Raw genomic sequence first — 19,314 nt, forward strand, 5'->3', positions numbered from 1 at the left:
TTCATTCAAAGTCATTGTTTTTAACCTTAGCATGCAATGGTGATGACAACTAATCAGATAACACGAAACTAGTAAACGCCAACTTTCGTTGTACGAATACCCTACTACCAGATATCCACAAAAGAGATAGAAGCTGAATAGACACCAATTATGTTGAGACCCTATATGTCTATAGAATTTGACAACATAAAGATTTAATGAACAAGTTATATATCGTGATTACATAGGGAAAGTAAGATGGTTAAAATTACCTACAAATCATGCATAACAATTATACATGAACCTATGATAGCATGGCAAGTTCTAAACCTCTATATTCATTTTCGATTCAATAGAGATTAACACGTTATCTTATATGTTAGCTACACACATAAGACGAATAAGCACAACCAATACTAGGATATCAATCAATCACCACACACCAAGATATTGAAACAAATTAACTATAAAAATCCATAAGTAAATCCGTAAGAACCCCACGATAACGATTAGTTCATAACCGAACTCCTCGTCACCATGGGTTCCAATGAAAGCATGATAATAAACAATAGAAGAGTAATAGGGTTCAAAGACAAATCGAAAACAAGCATCCAAGTATCAACTATACTAAAGAAAATAAAAGTCTTCTTTTCCGTAGCCGTCTCGTGCTCTCTAGGTCTTCTTATTGCTCTCCCCTCGCTCCTTGTTGTTAAAAACATCTTTTTATCACTATATATAAGCCCCTGGTGGACCTGGACCCTCAAAATCATCAAATTCTACTAAAATCAGGATTCTGAGGCAAAAAGGGCGAGGCAGCCGCACTCAAATTAGCCCGGGCGTGCTGGTTTTTTGGGCAGAAAGTCGGCGCGGGCGCGCTGGTTTTGGGGGCGGCCGCGCAGGGTTTTTGTATTTTTCTGTTGATTCTTCTTTTGACCGTATCTTGAGTTCTACTCGTCAGAATTAGGCAATTCAACTGCCCACGCGAACCTAACGAGATTCTCTACAACTTGAGAATGAACTAGGCTTTCAATTCTGACCTTTTTTCAGCATATTTCAATGAAAACTTATTTCTTCCTCCAACTACTGCATGCAATGCAATAACACAAAAATACATAAAAAATACCAATAATTTGAGTTCAAAATGCCAACTTAAGCCTGAAATAAAGCGTTCCAGGTAGATATAAAATCCACTTATCAGCCAACATCGATTTTGCTTATTTCTAAATCAAAATTCACGATTCATATACCAAAATAAAGATAATTAACCATACAATCTATTACGATGATCCAAATCAACAATACTATGTCCTTAATCCGAAAAATCAAATTATTAAAACTAACAAAACCGAAAACTCGGCTATACAGTTCACATCATCAAATCGAACAACTAATACATGAAATCGATGGTCCTGAACATAACAAAGCTATTTATAACATTAAATAAATCTGAAATCAACAGAAATTAAGATTCCCAATTTTGTCGATTCCGAAAAACTTGGATCGATCAAAATTCTCCACCTTAATTCACGATTCTGGTGTCAAAAGACTCGTCTCGATAATGACTTTAATTTGGCTTCAAGAACACTAAAAATGGATGGTTAATTCTCCTGATATTGATTGATCTTTACAAACAAACTCCCGAACTCTCATCGGATAAACGAGAGAGGAATATTTGTATAATTATCTGTATGATTTCGATTTTTATAAAATGTACACATAATTACGAGGCTTATTTATACCTACATAAACGATCCCAGTAAATTAAAAGGCGGTACCTTTTGCTCTCGTAATTTAAAATAACAAGCCCGAACATAATAATTTACGGGGAAATATTATTAAAATATTATTTTTAAATAAATATATATTTATATCAAAATTCCCCGTAATGAAATTACGTACATTCCTAAAATACGAAAACACAATAGACATATCCATAGAGTAATAATAATATAAAAATGGAAAAAAAATCGGATAAAAATTTGGTTGTTCATCCATCATTGTCCTGGATGACCCAGTATCTTTATCCTAAAAAACAATGCAACCCACATTGGACAACATGAAACCAGAGAAATGTGCTCAGATCAACCAATGAAATAATATCTTATCCTGATCCTTCTATCTTGCTCAAACCTAAGCCACCAGTCAACTTACTTCTTCATCTCCATACAAATTATTTCCTTTACTTGTACAACTAATAAGACTACATTCACAAACCAGTCCACAGAATAGATTACACAAAACAATGGCAGCATCCCTGCATGCAGCTGCAACTTTCATGCAACACACTAAGGTGGGGAGTATCCAAACTCGACCCTCTCTACAACTGAAGAGTTCTCCAAGCCTTTGCAAGGCTTTTGGCATTGAGTCGAGCGGATCTAGGGTGACTTGCTCCCTTCAATCCGATCTTAAGGACTTGGCTCACAAGTGTGCTGATGTCGCCAAAGTTGCTGGCTTTGCTCTTGCTACTTCTGCTCTTGTAGTTTCGGTACGTTTAAAAACACATATTATTACCTCGTTATATTGCTGACCATGCATAGTTCCTGTATTTGTGAAAAGTTGAAACTCATAGGAATCTTGTTTTTAGGTCGTATTACTAGATTTGTGACAAAAGAAAGCTAAATATGTGGATTTTACAGGGTGCAAGTGCTGAAGGTGTTCCAAAGAGGCTGACTTATGATGAAATTCAGAGCAAGACATACATGGAAGTAAAGGGAACAGGAACTGCTAATCAGTGCCCAACAATTGAAGGTGGATCAGAAAGCTTTGCATTCAAGTCTGGAAAATACAATGCCAAGAAGTTCTGTTTGGAACCTACATCATTCACTGTTAAGGCCGAGAGTGTGGGTAAGAATGCCCCTCCTGAATTCCAAAAGACCAAACTCATGACCCGCTTGACCTATACTCTTGATGAGATCGAGGGGCCCTTCGAGGTAGCCTCAGATGGCAGCGTTAAATTTGAGGAGAAAGATGGTATTGATTATGCTGCTGTTACCGTTCAGCTTCCTGGTGGGGAGCGCGTGCCCTTCCTTTTCACAATCAAGCAGCTAGTAGCATCTGGAAAACCAGATAGCTTTTCGGGAGATTTTCTTGTGCCATCATACAGGGGTTCATCCTTCCTTGACCCAAAGGGTAGAGGTGGTTCCACTGGTTATGATAATGCGGTTGCATTGCCTGCTGGAGGCAGAGGAGATGAAGAGGAGCTTGCTAAGGAGAACACAAAGAACACGGCATCTTCAACTGGGAAGATTACATTTAGTGTTACAAATAGCAAGCCCGAGACAGGCGAGGTGATTGGAGTGTTTGAGAGTATTCAGCCATCCGATACTGATTTGGGAGCTAAGGTTCCTAAGGATGTGAAAATCCAAGGGGTCTGGTATGCTCAACTTGATTAGTAGGGGATTATAGAATCAATGTAATAAATTTCTTGGTTCAGATTTTGTTTTTTTGAAAATCGGTGTTCATAAATCAATGTCTCCACTGACCCTGCAAACTTGATAAATTTTATATCAATTCTAATACAAAACTGACAATAGCTTTGAACTTGAAGTTTCAAGAAACTGAGATAATTAACCTAAAAACCTTGATGTACAATAGACAATGTAGGCATCATATTATATGATTTGATTTACTAGACATTTAAATGCAAGGAACCTTGTAGATTCTGCAAGCCTGCACGTTTGATTTAAGAAATGTAAGTTGAGGTCATGGAACGCTTCTTGGATTCTACATTGATTAGAAAATGCCTTTCAAGTCTGAAAGTTTGAGGTAGTAAGCAATCCTTGTAATTGTTTGTGGCAATCAACATATGAAACTGGACACGCTTGCAATTTTACCGCATAATAGGACTGTTTAACCTTCCAACTCCAAAACTAGTTGTAAATTTTCATAAGTGGCAGCTGCATCTTCAAGCTTCACTGTAGCAAGATCTGCGTCTTTGTAGATAATCGTAGATCTTCAGTATTTCAAAGCATTTACAAGAGTCCATTTCAGAATAATGAATTCATTTGTACATTATTTGTAGATCCGCAACTGTTCTGCATGCTCCATTGATTATGATTGTTGTTCATCTGATTTAAATTTTAATTTAGAGGATAGGAGCCAACAAAACAAGAAAATAGTGACCCGAGCCAACTAACAAGCGACTAAGTACAATATGCAAAAATGACAGTGAAATACTGTAACATATCTGCATAACAGCCATTGATGATTGTGCATCAGGAACTCGTAACTGGTACATTTAGGTAGCTTTATACCAAGAATTTTGAAAGCCATACATGTGTATGATACTCATCTATAAATTTCAGAAACAATGGTATACAAATTGACATCCTCAATATATTTCTCTTAATAGACTAGCAACACACACTCATTATAATGGCTCACATTCACAGACCAGCATTGAAAAAACAAGTCATGTGTGAACAGACCAGACATCTATATAGCTTGCATGATCACATTCACAGATTAGCACATCACATACCAGAAAATCTTTTGTCGTTACCTTTGAAGCCTCCCCATACCATTAATTACCCTAAGCACATTAAATGTTATTTTCAATAACAATGTATATAAATATGGACTCAATTCCTAGCATTTTGTGTTAAGAAAAAATGGCAAGACTCTTGGCTACTCTCATAATTGTAGCTTTTGCTATATCCCTTGGTTCATCGCAAGGCTCCCTGCCCTCATCCACTACGACTCCGACACTGCAGCTCAAAGCTATTGCACAGGAATACCTTGACGGACATAACAGTGCAAGGGCTGAGGTGGGCGTTCAACCTCTCAAGTGGAGCGCAACAGTAGAAAATACCGCAGACCTTGTTGTTCAAGACCAAAGAAAGAAAGGTTGCGAGTTTGCAAATTCGAGTGGCGGGAATTATGGGGCAAATCAATATTGGAGAAGTGGAGCACTGGTGTCGCCACGAGAAGCCGTTCTAGCATGGGTAGCTGAGAAGAGGAACTATAACTATGCAAACAATTCTTGCTTAGATAACAAGTGTGGCCTCTACACTCAGGTTGTCTGGAAGAAGTCCCAAGAATTGGGGTGTGCCCAAGCTTTATGTGCAAATTCTTCTTTAACCATTTGTTTCTATAATCCCCCTGGAAATATTGTTGGAGAGAAACCTTACTAAAGGTTTGTTCTTGGTAAGGCTTGTGACTGCTTGTAGTATCAGGCTCCTCTATTAAGTAAACATGTTCGAGGACTACAAGAAAAGAAATAAATGTACAAGATCATCTTCCTAATGATTATATATAGATGATCATTACTATCTACAGTATATTTTTCATATAGCGTTTCAAAAGTTCCAAAATTATTCTCTAGCAAGGCATGTAATCAAGAATAGTGTTGATAGGGAAGAAAATTTGGCTTGAGTATATAATTAATGTTGCATTATTCATATCAGAATTGGGTCAACAACTAGGCTCATTTGAGAAGGCCCAAAACCCCGAATATTAATTAATTTCGTAATTAATTAATAAGGAATAAGTCAGCTGATAAGATGAGTCCTAATGGAGAAATAAATCCTTGTAGATTGGTCTCCAAGGAACCTAGTAGGATAAGGAATCGGCTTCCTACCTCTTAGGACTCCAAAGTCCATTCTAATTCTGAGACTTGACCACCAAGTCTCCTAACACAAGTCCAATTCAAGGACTCCCAATATTTATATAAGGGGTATCGAGCCTCGAAACTCACGTTCCCTAGTAATCAACACAGCAATTATTATACCTTAGTTTTTGATCCATAACATTTGGCGCCTTCTGTGGGAAAACACAATAACAATCATGGCGAGAACACGGAGAGGAAGCAGCGCCCTAGAAGGAGGAACATCAGTTGGGACAACCCAAACGATTTCGTCAATACCTCCGCATTCAACTTATGCCGCCACCCAAGGAGGAGCCCAGGTAAGGGCAACTGAACCTCAACCTCAAGGGACGATTTCCCCGGCTCCTCAAGGTACGAATCCCCAACTTCAACAACTACATACACCTGTGAATTCTCGACCCGTTGGGTATGAGTATTCAACTGTTGTGACCACTAACCCTCTTATGGGATGCCCCTTTACCCCGAGGTTGGAGGAAGTGGACATGCTGGACGGAGTGAAGCACGGGGGAAAACACCCCCTACATACAAGGTTTGGCTCCTATCCTGGAGGATCAGGAATTTTTGGTCCTTATACTGAGAGAGACTCTGAATCTTCGGATGATGAAGTGGCCCCAAGAAGGAGACGTGTTGGCAAAAAGCCGATGGCTGATGGTAACCAACGTCCTAGGAGCACCCGAGGGGTGAATCCCCAAGAAGTGCAAGAGAGAATCAAGGCCCATGAGGCTGAGATTCAAAGGTTGAAGCGTGACTTGGAGGCGCACCAGGCTCCCAGGCCCCCATTACCACCTAGGGGGAGAAATCATCCTCCAATCATAGACCTGGATGGACCGTCACAATGAAGGGATGTAGTCCCAAGAGCTGATCCAAGCAATCTTCTTCCCCTTGGAGATCCTGATGATCCTACTCCACCATTCACTGAAGAGATAATGAATGCGCATATCTCAAGGAAGTTCAAGATTCCCACTATCAAAACTTATGATGGCACGGGAGATCCCGCTAAACATGTCAGGACATTCTGCAATGCATTGTTGTTGCAGCCCGTGAATGACGCTATTAAGTGTCGGGCCTTTCCTCAAACCCTGTCGGATATGGCTCAAAGATGGTATAGTCGTTTGCCCCCGAACTCTATTGGGTCCTTCAGAGAATTAAGTCAGGCTTTTATTAAGCAGTTCATCAGCAGGAGAGTGCATGAGAAAAGTTCAGCATCCCTCATGAGCATTGTACAGGGAGCGAAGGAATCCTTGAGAGACTACCTGAATCATTTCACAAAGGAAGCTTGAAAAGTCCCGGACCTTGATGACAAGGTAGCCATGATAGCACTGTAACAGGGAACTAGGGATGAGTTCTTCAAGATGTTCTTGGCCAAGCGCCCCCCTGAAAGCATGTTGCAGCTCCAAGATAGGGTCGGGAAGTACATCAAAGTGGAGGAGAGCATGAGGAAGACAGTAGTGAGTAACGAGCCCACTGGAGGCAAGAAGCGAAAAACTGATCTGGAATATATTGCTAAGGACAAGTATCCCAGAACTGAGCAAAACCCTGATTCAACCCCAAAGAAGGGAGGACCTGGACAAAAGGTCACTGAATACGCTAAGCTGAATGCTCCAAGAAGCCAGATCTTGATGGAAATCGAGAAAGATCAAGATATTCGTTGGCCTAAATCCTTGAAGGCTAATCCTGCCAAGCTAGATAAGAGCAAATATTACAGATTTCACAAAGATGTTGGTCATGACACCGATGAGTGTAGGGAACTGAAAGATGAAATAGAATTTCTCATTCGGAAAGGAAGATTGAACAAGTACATTGGGGAAGGAAGAGATAGGAATAACAATGGGAGAAAAAACTTTGAAGATCGTAGGAGGGACCAAGACGATCAGGGGCGGAATCCCCAACCTAGGGGACCGGTTATAAATGCAATCTTTGGAGGACCGCGACCCCGAGAGCCTGTGATAAACACAATTTTTGGAGGACCAACTGCTGCCGGGTTATCCAGGAACTCCAGGAAAGCATATACCAGAGAAGTTATGCATATTTTTGGGGAAGCCCCGAAGAGGGCCAGGACATGAGTAACAATGGCATTTGATGATTCTGACTTGGAGGGTGTGAAATTTTCTCATGATGACCCGCTGGTCATAACACCAATAATAGGGAACAGCCCGGTGAAGAGGGTCCTCATAGATAATGGTGCTTCAGTGAATATCTTGATCCATGATACCTTTTTAAGGATGAGTTATAATGATTCTCAATTAACCCCAACCGACATGCCGATATATGGATTTGCAGGAGTGGAGGGCCCCGTGGAAGGGATAATCAAGTTGCCAACGACCATAGGTCAGGAACCAAGGCAAGCAACACAGATGTTGGACTTTGTGGTGGTGAAGGCTAGCTCAACTTACAACGCTATCATGGGAAGAACCGGGATACATGCCTTCAAGGCAGTCCCTTCTTCCTACCATTCAGTAATGAAGTTTCCCATCCGGAATGGGATTGGAGAAGAAAAAGGAGATCAAAAATTGGCTAGAAGTTGTTATGTGACCTCACTGAGGGCAGATGGAGTTGGGGGGCAGGTTCTGCCTATTGAATATCTGGATATCTGAGAGAATGATGAGAAAAGAGGGAAGCCAGCAGAAGACTTGGTTTCAGTTCCTTTAGCTCCCGGGGATCCTGAAAAGGTGACTTTCATTGGAGCCACACTAGAGTAGCCCCTTAGAGGGATATTGATGAAATTTTTGCAAGAAAATAGTGATGTGTTTGCATGGTCAGCAGCTGATATGCCAGGCATAGACCCGGAACTGATTACTCACAAGCTGAATGTGGATCCAAATTGGAAGACAGTGAAGCAAAAGAAAAGGAGTTTTGCTCCAGAGAGGCAAGAAGCTATAAAACAGGAAGTGGAGAAGCTCTTAGAGGCTGGTTTCATCGAGGAGATACAATTTCCAGAATGGTTAGCAAACCTGTAATGGTGAAAAAGACCAATAGAAAATGGAGGATGTCTGTGGACTTCACTGATCTGAATGACGCATGCCCTAAGGACTGTTTCCCGTTACCAAGGATAGATACTTTGATAGATGCCACTACTGGACATGAGATGTTGAGCTTCATGGATGAATTTAGTGGATACAAACAGATCAAGATGCACAAGGACGACATCCCAAAGGTATCACTCATCACTAACTTTGATGTTTATTGTTATCTTGTTATGGGATTTGGTCTCAAGAATGCAGGAGCCACATATCAAATGTTGGTATATAAAATTTTTAAGGATCTTATTGGCAAGACCATGGAAGTTTATGTTGATGACATGTTAGTCAAGAGTCTAGTGAAGACTGACCATATAGCCCATTTGAGGGAAGATTTCGAGGTCCTGAGGTACCACAAGATGATGTTAAATCCTACAAAGTGTGCTTTCGGAGTAGGATCTGGAAAGTTTTTGGGATTGATGGTCTCCAAGAGAGGAATCGAGGCCAATCCCGATAAAATAAAGGCAATCTTGGACATGGAGCCCCCAAAAACTATTAAAGATGTTCAAAAGCTCACTGGAAGGGTTGCTGCATTGGGACGATTCATCTCAAAGTTTGGAGACAAGTGCTTTTCGTTCTTCAAGTCTTTAAAGAAGGTTAAGGATTTTGTATGGAGTGAGGAAAGCCAGAATGCATTCGAGGAATTAAAGAAATATATGGCCCAGGCCCCGTTGTTGGCCAAGCCAGCTTTGAATGAAGTTTTATACTTGTACTTGGTCATTTCAGAGAGTGACTTGAGCGTTGTATTGGTTAATGAGGAACTGAAAATCCAGAAACCCGTATACTATGTCAGCATAATTATGCATGGAGCTGAGTTGAATTATTCAACTATTGAGAAGTTTGCTTTAGCCTTGGTAATGGCTTCAAGAAAGTTGTGTCGCTACTTTCAGGCTCATAAGATTGAAGTACTAACAAATCAGCCCTTGAGAAATATTATTCATAGTCCTAAGGCTAGTGGGAGGCTGATCAAATGGGCAATAGAGTTGGAAGAATTTGATATCAAGTATAAGCCACGAACGGCAATAAAAGCCTAGGCATTGGCTGACTTCATGGTGGAATGTACCATACCCAACCAAGAAGTTGGGGGGTAGAAAGATACCATACCTCAAGACAAGGAAGTTGATAAGGGGGACAAAGAAAAGGATGATAAGGAGAAAGAATATTGGGTTCTCTATTTTGATGGAGCATTAAAAACAAATTCAAGTTGAGCAGGGTTAGTTTTACAAAGCCCTGATGGGTTCTTGATTGAATATGCCATGTAGTTAGACTTCCCGACCGTAAACAGTGAGGCATAATATGAAGTTCTGATAGCTGGCCTTGGCTTAGGAGGGAAACTTAGAGTCAAGAACTTAAAGGTCTGTGGAGACTCGAAGCTGGTCATATCCCAGGTAAAGGGAGAGTTTGAGGCAAGGGATGATACGATGGCTAAGTATGTCCACCTAGTAAGGGTTGTGATGACCCAATTCGATGAATGCCATGTTGAGCACATTCCAAGGGAGGAAAATGCTAAGGCAGATGCACTATCAAAATTTGCTTCATCTAAGATAGAGGAAAGTTCAGGAAGTGTATACTTCCACGTTCTGAAGACACGGAGCATTGATGTTAAGCTTGTAGCTCCTATAGGTCTGGGGACGTCATGGACAGATCCCATTAAGACCCATATTCTAACCGGTTGGTTGCCAAATGATGCTACTGAAGCACGGAAGTTGGTTGTTCGAGCACTAAGATGCTCCTTGATAGATGGGATTTTGTATAAAAGATCTTATGTATTTCCTTACTTAAGATGTCTCAGGCTCGATGAGGCACGCTTGGCTCTTGAAGAAGTGCATGAAGGTATCTGTGGGCAACACTTGGGGGGCAGAGCACATTGGCCAGAAATGATGGCTGATGCCAAGGAGTATGTGAAGAAGTGTGACCGCTGTCAGAAGCATGCACCTGTCGTTAGACAACCCCCCGAGATGTTGACCTCCATCAACTCACCCATCCCCTTTGCTTTGTGGGGAATGGATATACTTGGGCCTTTCCCCATGGCCACGGCACAAAGGAAGTTCCTGATTATAGCCATTGATTATTTTACTAAGTGGATTGAAGCCAAGCCTTTGGCCAAAATCACAACTAAGAAGGTTGCACAATTCCTGTGGGAAAATATCATGTGTCGGTATGGAATTCCCCGCATCCTAGTCACTGACAATGGAACACGGTTCAACAATGAGGAATTCAAGAAGTATTGCGAGGAGAATGAAATTGAATTACGATTCACCTCTGTGGCTCACCCGCAAGCCAATGGGCAAGCAGAAGTGGCGAATCGAATAATCCTGGATGGACTAAAGAAGAGGATCGAGAAGTCGAGGAGTAACTGGGTGGATGAAATACTCCCAATACTATGGGCCTATAGGACTACCTGTAGAGTCACGACTGGAGCAACTCCCTTCATGTTAGCATATGGGGAAGAAGCGGTTGTTCCTATAGAGATATCACATTCCTCTCCCAGGATTCAAGCTTTCAATACTGAGGAAAATGAGGAAGGGCAAAGGTTAGCCCTGGATCTAATTGATGAAGTACGAGATGAGGCACATGTAAAGATAGTGGAATATCAGAAAAAGGCTTCGTTCTACTATAACCTAAGGGTTAAGTAAAGGTTCTTCAAGCAGGGTGACTTAGTCCTAAGGAAGGTGGAAGCTTCTGGTGTAGGGCAGAAAAGGAAACTTGCCCCAAATTGGTAAGGGCCATACAAGGTCAAAAGTGTTCAAGGTAGAGGAACCTACAAGCTTGAGACTATGGATGGTTTTGAAGTCCCGAGAACTTGGCATGCACAAAACCTGAAGATTTACTATGTGTAAAGTGGTTGAGCACGATTCTCACTTGTCAAGATGACAAGTAGGTTGAAAAGCACCTTGAAGCTTTGCTTGCTTAGGATTTACATGTTTTAGTTTTATTTTGAGGTTTATTAAGATTGTGTAAGGGATGAATCCCAACAATTTGTGAAATTTAGAAAGTTTTCAATCTTTGTGGCATGGAAACTAAACTAAGTGTATGAGATGAAAGCATAAAGTTCGATAAATAAAACTGATTCAAATAAATAGTACAAAGACTGATAAATAAAGTCTCAAAGACAAAGTAAAATAAATAAGCCACGTAGGGCTAGAAAAGCTCTAAGGAGCAGAGGTGCCCTCAGCATCCATATCATCATCCTCACTGCTCTCGCTGGAAGTCTCAGTAGTCCCGGAGGAGGAAGAGCTATCATCTGCAGCAGGCCTAGAAGATGACTCGGGAGGAGGAAGAAGCGGGTCCTGGGGGATACGATACGAGACAACCACTCGGGTGCGGAACCTCTGTACTAAAGCCTTGTCGTCAGGATAGACATAGTCCGCGGGGTTAATATCAGGGAAAGCCTCGTTCACGGTCCCCAGGGTCGTGTCCCAGCCAGTCCTAAAAAACCCAAGGAACACCGAGTCATCCCTCATTCTCATGGACTGGGTAAACTCCTCTGAGTCCAAGTAGTTGTCAATTGCCTTGTCTTTCTCAGCCCTTAGCACAACCAGCTCAGCGTTGGACTCACCGAGCTCCTCCTCCTTACCCTTTAACTTTCTCTCCAAAGCAGCGTACTTCTTCTACTGCTTCTTGAGGGCGTTGTCAGCTTTGTTAGAAGCCCTCTTCCATGATTCAGCTTGCCTCACAGCGCCTTGTTAGTAGGCGTTAGGCTGAAACGAAACAATAAATGAAGATATTTTAAGGCAAGAAAATGCTACAAGTAAAAAAGAAAGAAAAAATTTAAGAAATAGTTGTACCGAGGCCAAGGACTGAGCTCCCATGAGCTTTATCCTCTCCAGGTCAGGGGTAGCTACCACATCAGTGAAGTCCTTGGGGGTTACGCCGTGGTAAGACCAATCTCAGGCGTGCTTTATGGATCCAACCATGGTATCCCCTCGACGGAATCCCCAAAGAGGCTGGAAAGCCCCAGTAGCAACAGAGACATGAGCAGCAGAAATAGGGGCACTGTAGGCCTCAGCTCCTTCAGTAGGAACCTCCATCATGGGCTCCTTATGCTTTCTTAAGAAGATAGGCTCTGTAGCTTTTCCCCAAGTATCCAGCCCAACAAGGCGAGCCTTCTTCATCCTCGCGGTCTCCTCGACAAGAGGTACATTATCCTAATTAATCTCCTTAGCAGCTGCAAAAACAAAAGAAAAACAAAATAAGTGGTGTTAATAAAACAAAATAAGTGGTGTTAATAATGCATGAAAGAAAGTAAAAACAGGAAGGGAAGAAATATACCCTGAGGAGAAGCTGAGGAGAGCCCCACTTGTATAAGTGAAAACTCCTCTAGAAGGGTCCAACTAGTGGTGGCACCATCATCCCGAATAAGCTCATCATAAATGATAGTTTCCTCGGGGGTTAGGTGAATGGATTTGAGGCTACCATCACTAACCTTCCCGAAGGAAGATCAGAAGAGGGTGCCCCAGTCACCATTCTCCCACATTAACCCGACAAAACTACTCCTCCAATGTTGGTTATTGTCGGGAATGGAGGCACTGTTAAAATATGTTTGTACTTGGGCCTTTGTTTAATGTAGACCCAACCACAAATACTCGAAGAACTGTTATAACATTGGAAAATCTTCCTAAAAACAGCTACTGATAAGGAAAACCTCCCCTGAGACAACAAACCATGAAACATTAAATGTTCCTCCAGGCGTTTGGAGGAAGCTGACAAGGGTTAATTTGCAAATCTGCTAAGAGGTGAGGAATGAAGGGATGAAAAGGAAACCTAAGCCCAGCATTTAGGGCATCTGTGTAAACGAAAAGAGTATCGGGTTTCCAGTGGTAAGTGCGATCGCCACCGTCAACTGGAATTAGTCTAAGGGGGGGACGAACATTATAACGTGCGTTTAACTTATCGTAATCTATGTTATGCCATATGTTGCAGTAATTAAAAGAGTCAAGATGTGCATTAGAGGGATACATATCCCCTCTAGTGTTGATCATATCAAGTAAAGACATGTAAGAAGAGCGAATCTCAATATCGTTACATTATTTCGAAGCTGAGGCTATCTTGGCCACTCTCTCAGAATTCTTATCAGCCATTGATGGAGTTTGAAGGAACCTTGAAACCTTGGAAGGGAGGGAGGCCGTAAAAGGCTAAGAAAGTTGGCCGGAAAACTCTAAGGAGAGGAGTGTGGAGAACGTTGAGAAGAGAGGAGAGTATTTGAGAAGAGAAATGAGAAATAAAATGAGAGGTGTGGGGATTTCATTCTCCCATCCCACTCTTATATAGGCACAAAGAAGGCTAGTTGGCCCTAGAAAAGCCCATTTGGGCCCAAGAAAGGAACTTTCTGGAAGAATCCAGAAATAAAACTTAAATTAAATTAATATTTTTGAAAATTCTGGAAGAATCCAGAAAAAACCCTAGAAATTCTAGAAAATCCAAGTGTTTAGGGGCCCAAGAAGCCCGGTGTCAAGGCCCAAATCCAAGATTTTCTAAAGAAAATCAACAAAAGGGCCCAAATATAAAAAGCCCACAAAGAGGCATAGGAATAAACCAAAGCCCAAATATCTGAAGACCATACAAAATCAAGGCCCAAAAGAAGAAGCCCAGTTGAAAGAGAATGGGCCCAAGGAAGCCCAGAAAAAATGGGCCAAAAAACATGTGAAAATCCTGATCCCATTTTTGACCAGAATTTATATAGAATTTCTGGTCGAATGGATAAGGTCGAAAATCACTTCGACCAGGGCTGAAAAAGAGGGATAAATCGATCAAAACATGACCCAATTCGACCAGAAATCACATAAAATTTTGGTCGAAGTGCTTGAGGTCGAAAAAACAACGACCAGGATAGAAAGGGCTGAATTCGGTCATAAAAACAAAAGAAATCCTGACCGAAAGGGTCAGGAATCCTCGTCGAATGCTTCTAGTCAAAAATATTATCGACCAGGACTATGTAGGAGTTAATTCGGTCAAAAAACATCGATCCTGACCGAAATGGTTAGGATTCCTGATCGAAAACAAAAAAATAATAAATATGGATAAAAATCCTGGCCGAAATTCGACCAGGATTCTACTCGTACATAAAAAAAAGAGAGAAAAAAAGAAAAAATGAGGGAAGAAAAAGAAGAAAAATCCAGAAAAATTATAGAAATTAAAGGAAATTCCTTGAATATTTTCTGGAAAATATGAATATTTTCTGGAAAATATGAATATTTTCAGAAAATAAGGAATAAATCCAGAAATTAAAGGAAATTCCTTAAATATTTTCTGGAAAATAAGAATATTTTCAGAAAATAAGGAATAAATCCAGAAATTAAAGGAAATTCCTTAAATATTTTCTGGAAAATATGAATATTTTCAGAAAATAAGGAATAAATTAAAAATGAAAGGAAATTCCTTAAATATTTTCTGGAAAATATGAATATTCTTGGAAAATGAGGAATAAATCCAGAAATTAAAGGAAAAATCCCAGAAATTAAGGGAAAATTCCTGAAAATTAAGGAAAAATCCCAGAATTAAGGGAAAATTCCTAAAAATAAGGATAAATCCCAGAAATTCAGGGAAAATTCCTGGAAATAAGGATAAATCCCAGAAATTAAGGGAAATATTCCTGGAAATAAAGGAAAAATCCCAGAAATTCAGGGAAAATTCCTGGAAATTAAGATGATTTCTAAATAATAGGGATAAAAGCAAATCGGTTTAAATGTGTAGGTCGCTCCACACTTTACGCAAAAACGATACCTTGTAAGGAAACAGATGAACTTAACTTCTGCGAAACCTAGTCACTGTTTCCCAAAAGTTGGGGGGAAAATGATAGGGAAGAAAATAAGGCTTGGGTATATAATTAATGTTGCATTATTCATATCAGAATTGGGCCAACAGCTAGGCCCATTTGAGAAGACCCAAAACCCTGAATATTAATTAATTTCGTAAATAATTAATAATGGATAAGTCAGCTGATAAGATGAGTCTTAGTGGAGAAATAAATCTTTGTAGATTGGTCTCCAAGGAACCTGGTGGGATAAGGAATCAGCTTCCTACCTCTTAGGACTCCAAAGTCCATTCTAATTCTGAGACTTGACCACCAAGTCTCCTAACCCAAGTCCAATTCAAGGACTCCCAATATTTATATAAGGGGCCTCACCCACAAATCAGAATTACGTTTTTTGACTTGATCATTGGCATACAGCAAGGTACGTATGCATCTTGTAAAGCAGATCGAGTCACGAAACACAAGAGCAGTCAAATCGAGCCTTTCCCTAGTAATCAACACAGCAATTATTATACCTTAGTTTTTGATCCATAAGAAGTGTTAAGCGTCTGCGCACTTGATCAGAATTATGATATGAGCATCATGGGTGCTGATAACTCGGTTGCTTCCCAGGTCTTCTCCTTTCTCTCACGTGCCGGGACCCGGGCAGACCTTAGGTAGGAGAGACGGGTCTTGGATAGACATTGACCATTACTTCGTTCGGACTCGTGAGAACAGCCCTCCCCGTGATTATTACTTTAGGGACCTTACCACTGCTTATAGGCCCGGGGGCTTAGAACCTTATGATGGGGCCCGTATGGATCAACTTTTTTATAATACCCCCGGGACGAGATATGTTCATGCTCCCCGTCATCCCGACCTCTCCGAGTACACCTTTGAGCAGGTAGATAATGTGGTGAAGGCCGTATTTCACTTCGGGGATGATATGGAGTGGAGGTGGCCCGAGCCTCACGAGAGAGTTTATCACCATCCTGCTGGTGGTTGGGTAGGGATTCCCTTAGAGCATCTTCGTAGCATGAGACCCAATCTCCATCAGTTTACCAAGTCCCTGTGTCGTGACGTCTACGGGATACCCTTCACCCAGCTAGCTCCGAACTCTATTAAGTGGGTTTCCTGGTTCCTGGCCTGTTGCCATGTGAAGAAGTACCTTCCGACGTTTAAGCTTTTTCACTATCTTTTTAAAATCAAAAACTCCACCTTGCCTCCTCTTTTTGAGTTTACCTTCAATATAGATGGTTGTGGGCTCCCTTCTGATGCCAAAAAGGCTCCAGTCTTTATGTTAAACTCGCTCCGGGGCTGGCACCAGGAGTTCATCCTCGTCCGGGGGTGGGACCTGGAGTTTATGCCTTTGTACAAAACTACTTTGAAAAATAGCAGGTTCCCATCCGAGAGGCTTGGTGGAGATGCCTTGACGAAGATGTACGACTTTGTGGTTGCTCTTGGTGCCCAGTGGACCCGGGACACCTTTTTAGATAATCAAACATTATATAATGTTGGCTGTAAGTGTTTTGCCTTAGTAGCTTTTTCCTTGTGTTTTTCCTGTTGTATATCTTTGCCCTGTTCATTTTAATGATTGTTGTTCCTTGTGCAGGTCTTCCCCTCCTGAACCCCTTCCATTACGCTATGTCGCAGCAATTTAAGGATTTGGCTGGGAGGTTCAAGAAGAAGATTGGTGGCGCCGTGCAGTTGGACTCGGGGAAGAGGGTAACTGGTGCAGGTAGCGGTTCGCATACCCGGGATGCTGGTTCTTCGGGTAACAGTGTGAGGCAGAGTGCTCCCGTGATTACCCCACCTGCTTTCCCGGAGCCTAAGGAGGTTGAGGTGGTTGAGCTGGAGGAGGTGGAGGTCGGATCTCTGAATCAGCAGAAGTGGAAGGCTGTGACGGAGGCTGCTGGTGGGTCCGGAACCCCACAGCGTAGGAGGGTTTCGGGATCGGGTCCTTCAGAAGAAGAGAGCCAAAAGTTGGTGGAGGAGGATGCGCTGAAGAACCTCCTTGCTCGGATAACCCTGGATGATCGCCGGAATGAAATGTTTGATAACTATGCTACCCCGGCTGACTTTGACTGCTACGCCACGGAGGATCTGGATACCTTCCTCGATCATCTCGTCCGGGATGTTTCGGAGGTAAGGTCGTTCCCTTAACATTTTCTTTTCTATCCTTGTGTTAGTACTTAGCCGTTTTGTTTTCAGGCCAATGCTCAGATCAGCGGCTGCTCCACCATTCTCCACAACTTCCGTATAAGGGAGACCAAGACCAAGGCTACGCTGAAAGAGCTAAGTAAGGAGAAGGAGAATTTTACCAAGTATCGGGAGGCGAAGGAGAAAGAATCCCGAGAGCATAAACAAGCCGTGGCTGAGGCGGTGAAGTCTCGGGAGGCTGCGGAGCAGTTGGTGGGATCCCTCCGGGCGGAGGTGGAGAACCTGAAGAAAGAGCTTGCTGCTAGGCCCCCGGCAGAGGAGGTGCTGAAGTCTTTCCGGGGTACTCCTGCTTACTACGAGGAGCTTAACAACAAGATCTTTGAGAAGGTCAATATCTGCTGAGACATTGCTTCTGCCTATCTTGCTGAGAATCCGGGCGGCGACATGGACAGATTCATAGAGCTATATCTTGCTGAAGAGCTCCGCCGTGAGGAAGCCCGAGCAGCTGAGGCAGGCACTTCCAGGACTCAGCCGCCTCCGCCTCCCGAAGATGGCCGTGAGAAGACCCCTCCTCCTCCCGAAGATTGAAGAATGAAGACCCAAGCTTAGTGCCTTGTAATTTTATTTTTGTAATTTGCTTCTGACTTGGCCCTTGTGGCTTTTAGATTTCCCTTAACTTGTTTTTGTAATACTTTATTTGGATTTGCTCCGGGGCTTGGTTTGCCTTGGGAACGTATGTAAATATATTTCCCATTCGTATTTGGTTTTGTTTCCTTTTCTCGAAATCTTTCTAAGTACACGTGGTTCGCGTTGTAGTCCCCGGGAGAGGGTTTAGTTTGAAATTTTAACTGAATAAAATTTTCTAAGCATACATGGGTTGTGTAATGGTCCCCGGGGAGGGGTTTAAAATTTTGATTGAATAAAATTTTCTAAGTACACATGGGTTGTGTAATGGTCCCGGGGAAGGGGTTTTGTTTAAAATTTTAACTGAGTAAAATTTTCTAAGTACACATGGGTTGTGTAATGGTCCCCGGGAAGGGGTTTGAAATTTTAATTGAATAAAATTTTCTAAGTACACATGGGTTGTGTAATGGTCCCCGGGAAGGGGTTTAAAATTTTAATTGAATAAAATTTTCTAAGTACACATGGGTTGTGTAATGGTCCCCGGGAAGGGGTTTAAAATTTTAATTGAATAAAATTTTCTAAGTACACATGGGTTGTGTAATGGTCAACGGGAAGGGGTTTTGTTTAAAATTTTAACTGAGTAAAATTTTCTAAGTACTATAGCGACAGTGATCGAATGATAGTATAATGATTTTGGGCTATGGGGCGCTCCAAATCAGTTTTTTTCATTTAAATCATTAGAACAAAAGTACATTTTGGGGAAATGTTGAAAATTACATCAAGCTACTATAGCCTAAAAGTGGAGGAGATGCCGGAATGTGTGACCTACCTTTACTGGTAGAATTTCCTTAGGCGAGCTCTGTGCCAAGTGTTTGGGACTTCGGTCCCCCCGAGGTAGCTTAGCTTGTAAGTTCCTGGCCGGAGTACTTCTTTAACCCTGTAGGGGCCTTCCCAGTTGGGCTTGAGCTTTCCCTGATTAGTTGGGTCCGAGGCCTCGGTGTGTCGGAGTACCAGGTCTCCTTCTTCATATTCTCTGATTCTGGCCTTCTTCCTAAAGTAGAGTCTTGTCTTTTCTTTGTAGCCTTCCATCTTTCTTACTGCTTCGTCTCTTATCTCATCTAGGAGTTCCAGGTTGGTCCTAAGCCCTTCAATGTTTGAGATCTCATCAAAATTGATGGCCCTGTGGGAAGGGGACC

General features: G+C 41.9%; 2 protein-coding genes across 2 annotated transcripts; both read left to right on the forward strand.

Moving 5' to 3' along the window:
- Positions 1 to 2,111: 2,111 nt before the first annotated feature.
- On the forward strand, positions 2,112 to 3,444 carry LOC141683591 (oxygen-evolving enhancer protein 1, chloroplastic). The gene is made up of 2 exons (XM_074488332.1): positions 2,112 to 2,464; positions 2,616 to 3,444. Exons 1-2 carry the CDS (start codon positions 2,222 to 2,224, stop codon positions 3,369 to 3,371), a joined length of 999 nt encoding a protein of 332 aa, XP_074344433.1. The 5' UTR covers positions 2,112 to 2,221; the 3' UTR covers positions 3,372 to 3,444.
- A 1,145-nt stretch (positions 3,445 to 4,589) lies between these two features.
- LOC141685631 (STS14 protein-like) lies at positions 4,590 to 5,111 on the forward strand. Its single transcript, XM_074490726.1, has one exon. It carries the CDS (start codon positions 4,590 to 4,592, stop codon positions 5,109 to 5,111), a length of 522 nt encoding a protein of 173 aa, XP_074346827.1.
- Positions 5,112 to 19,314: the final 14,203 nt, after the last annotated feature.

The sequence above is a fragment of the Apium graveolens genome, chromosome 9 (genome assembly GCF_009905375.1).
Source record: "Apium graveolens cultivar Ventura chromosome 9, ASM990537v1, whole genome shotgun sequence".
Classification (NCBI taxonomy): domain Eukaryota; kingdom Viridiplantae; phylum Streptophyta; class Magnoliopsida; order Apiales; family Apiaceae; genus Apium; species Apium graveolens.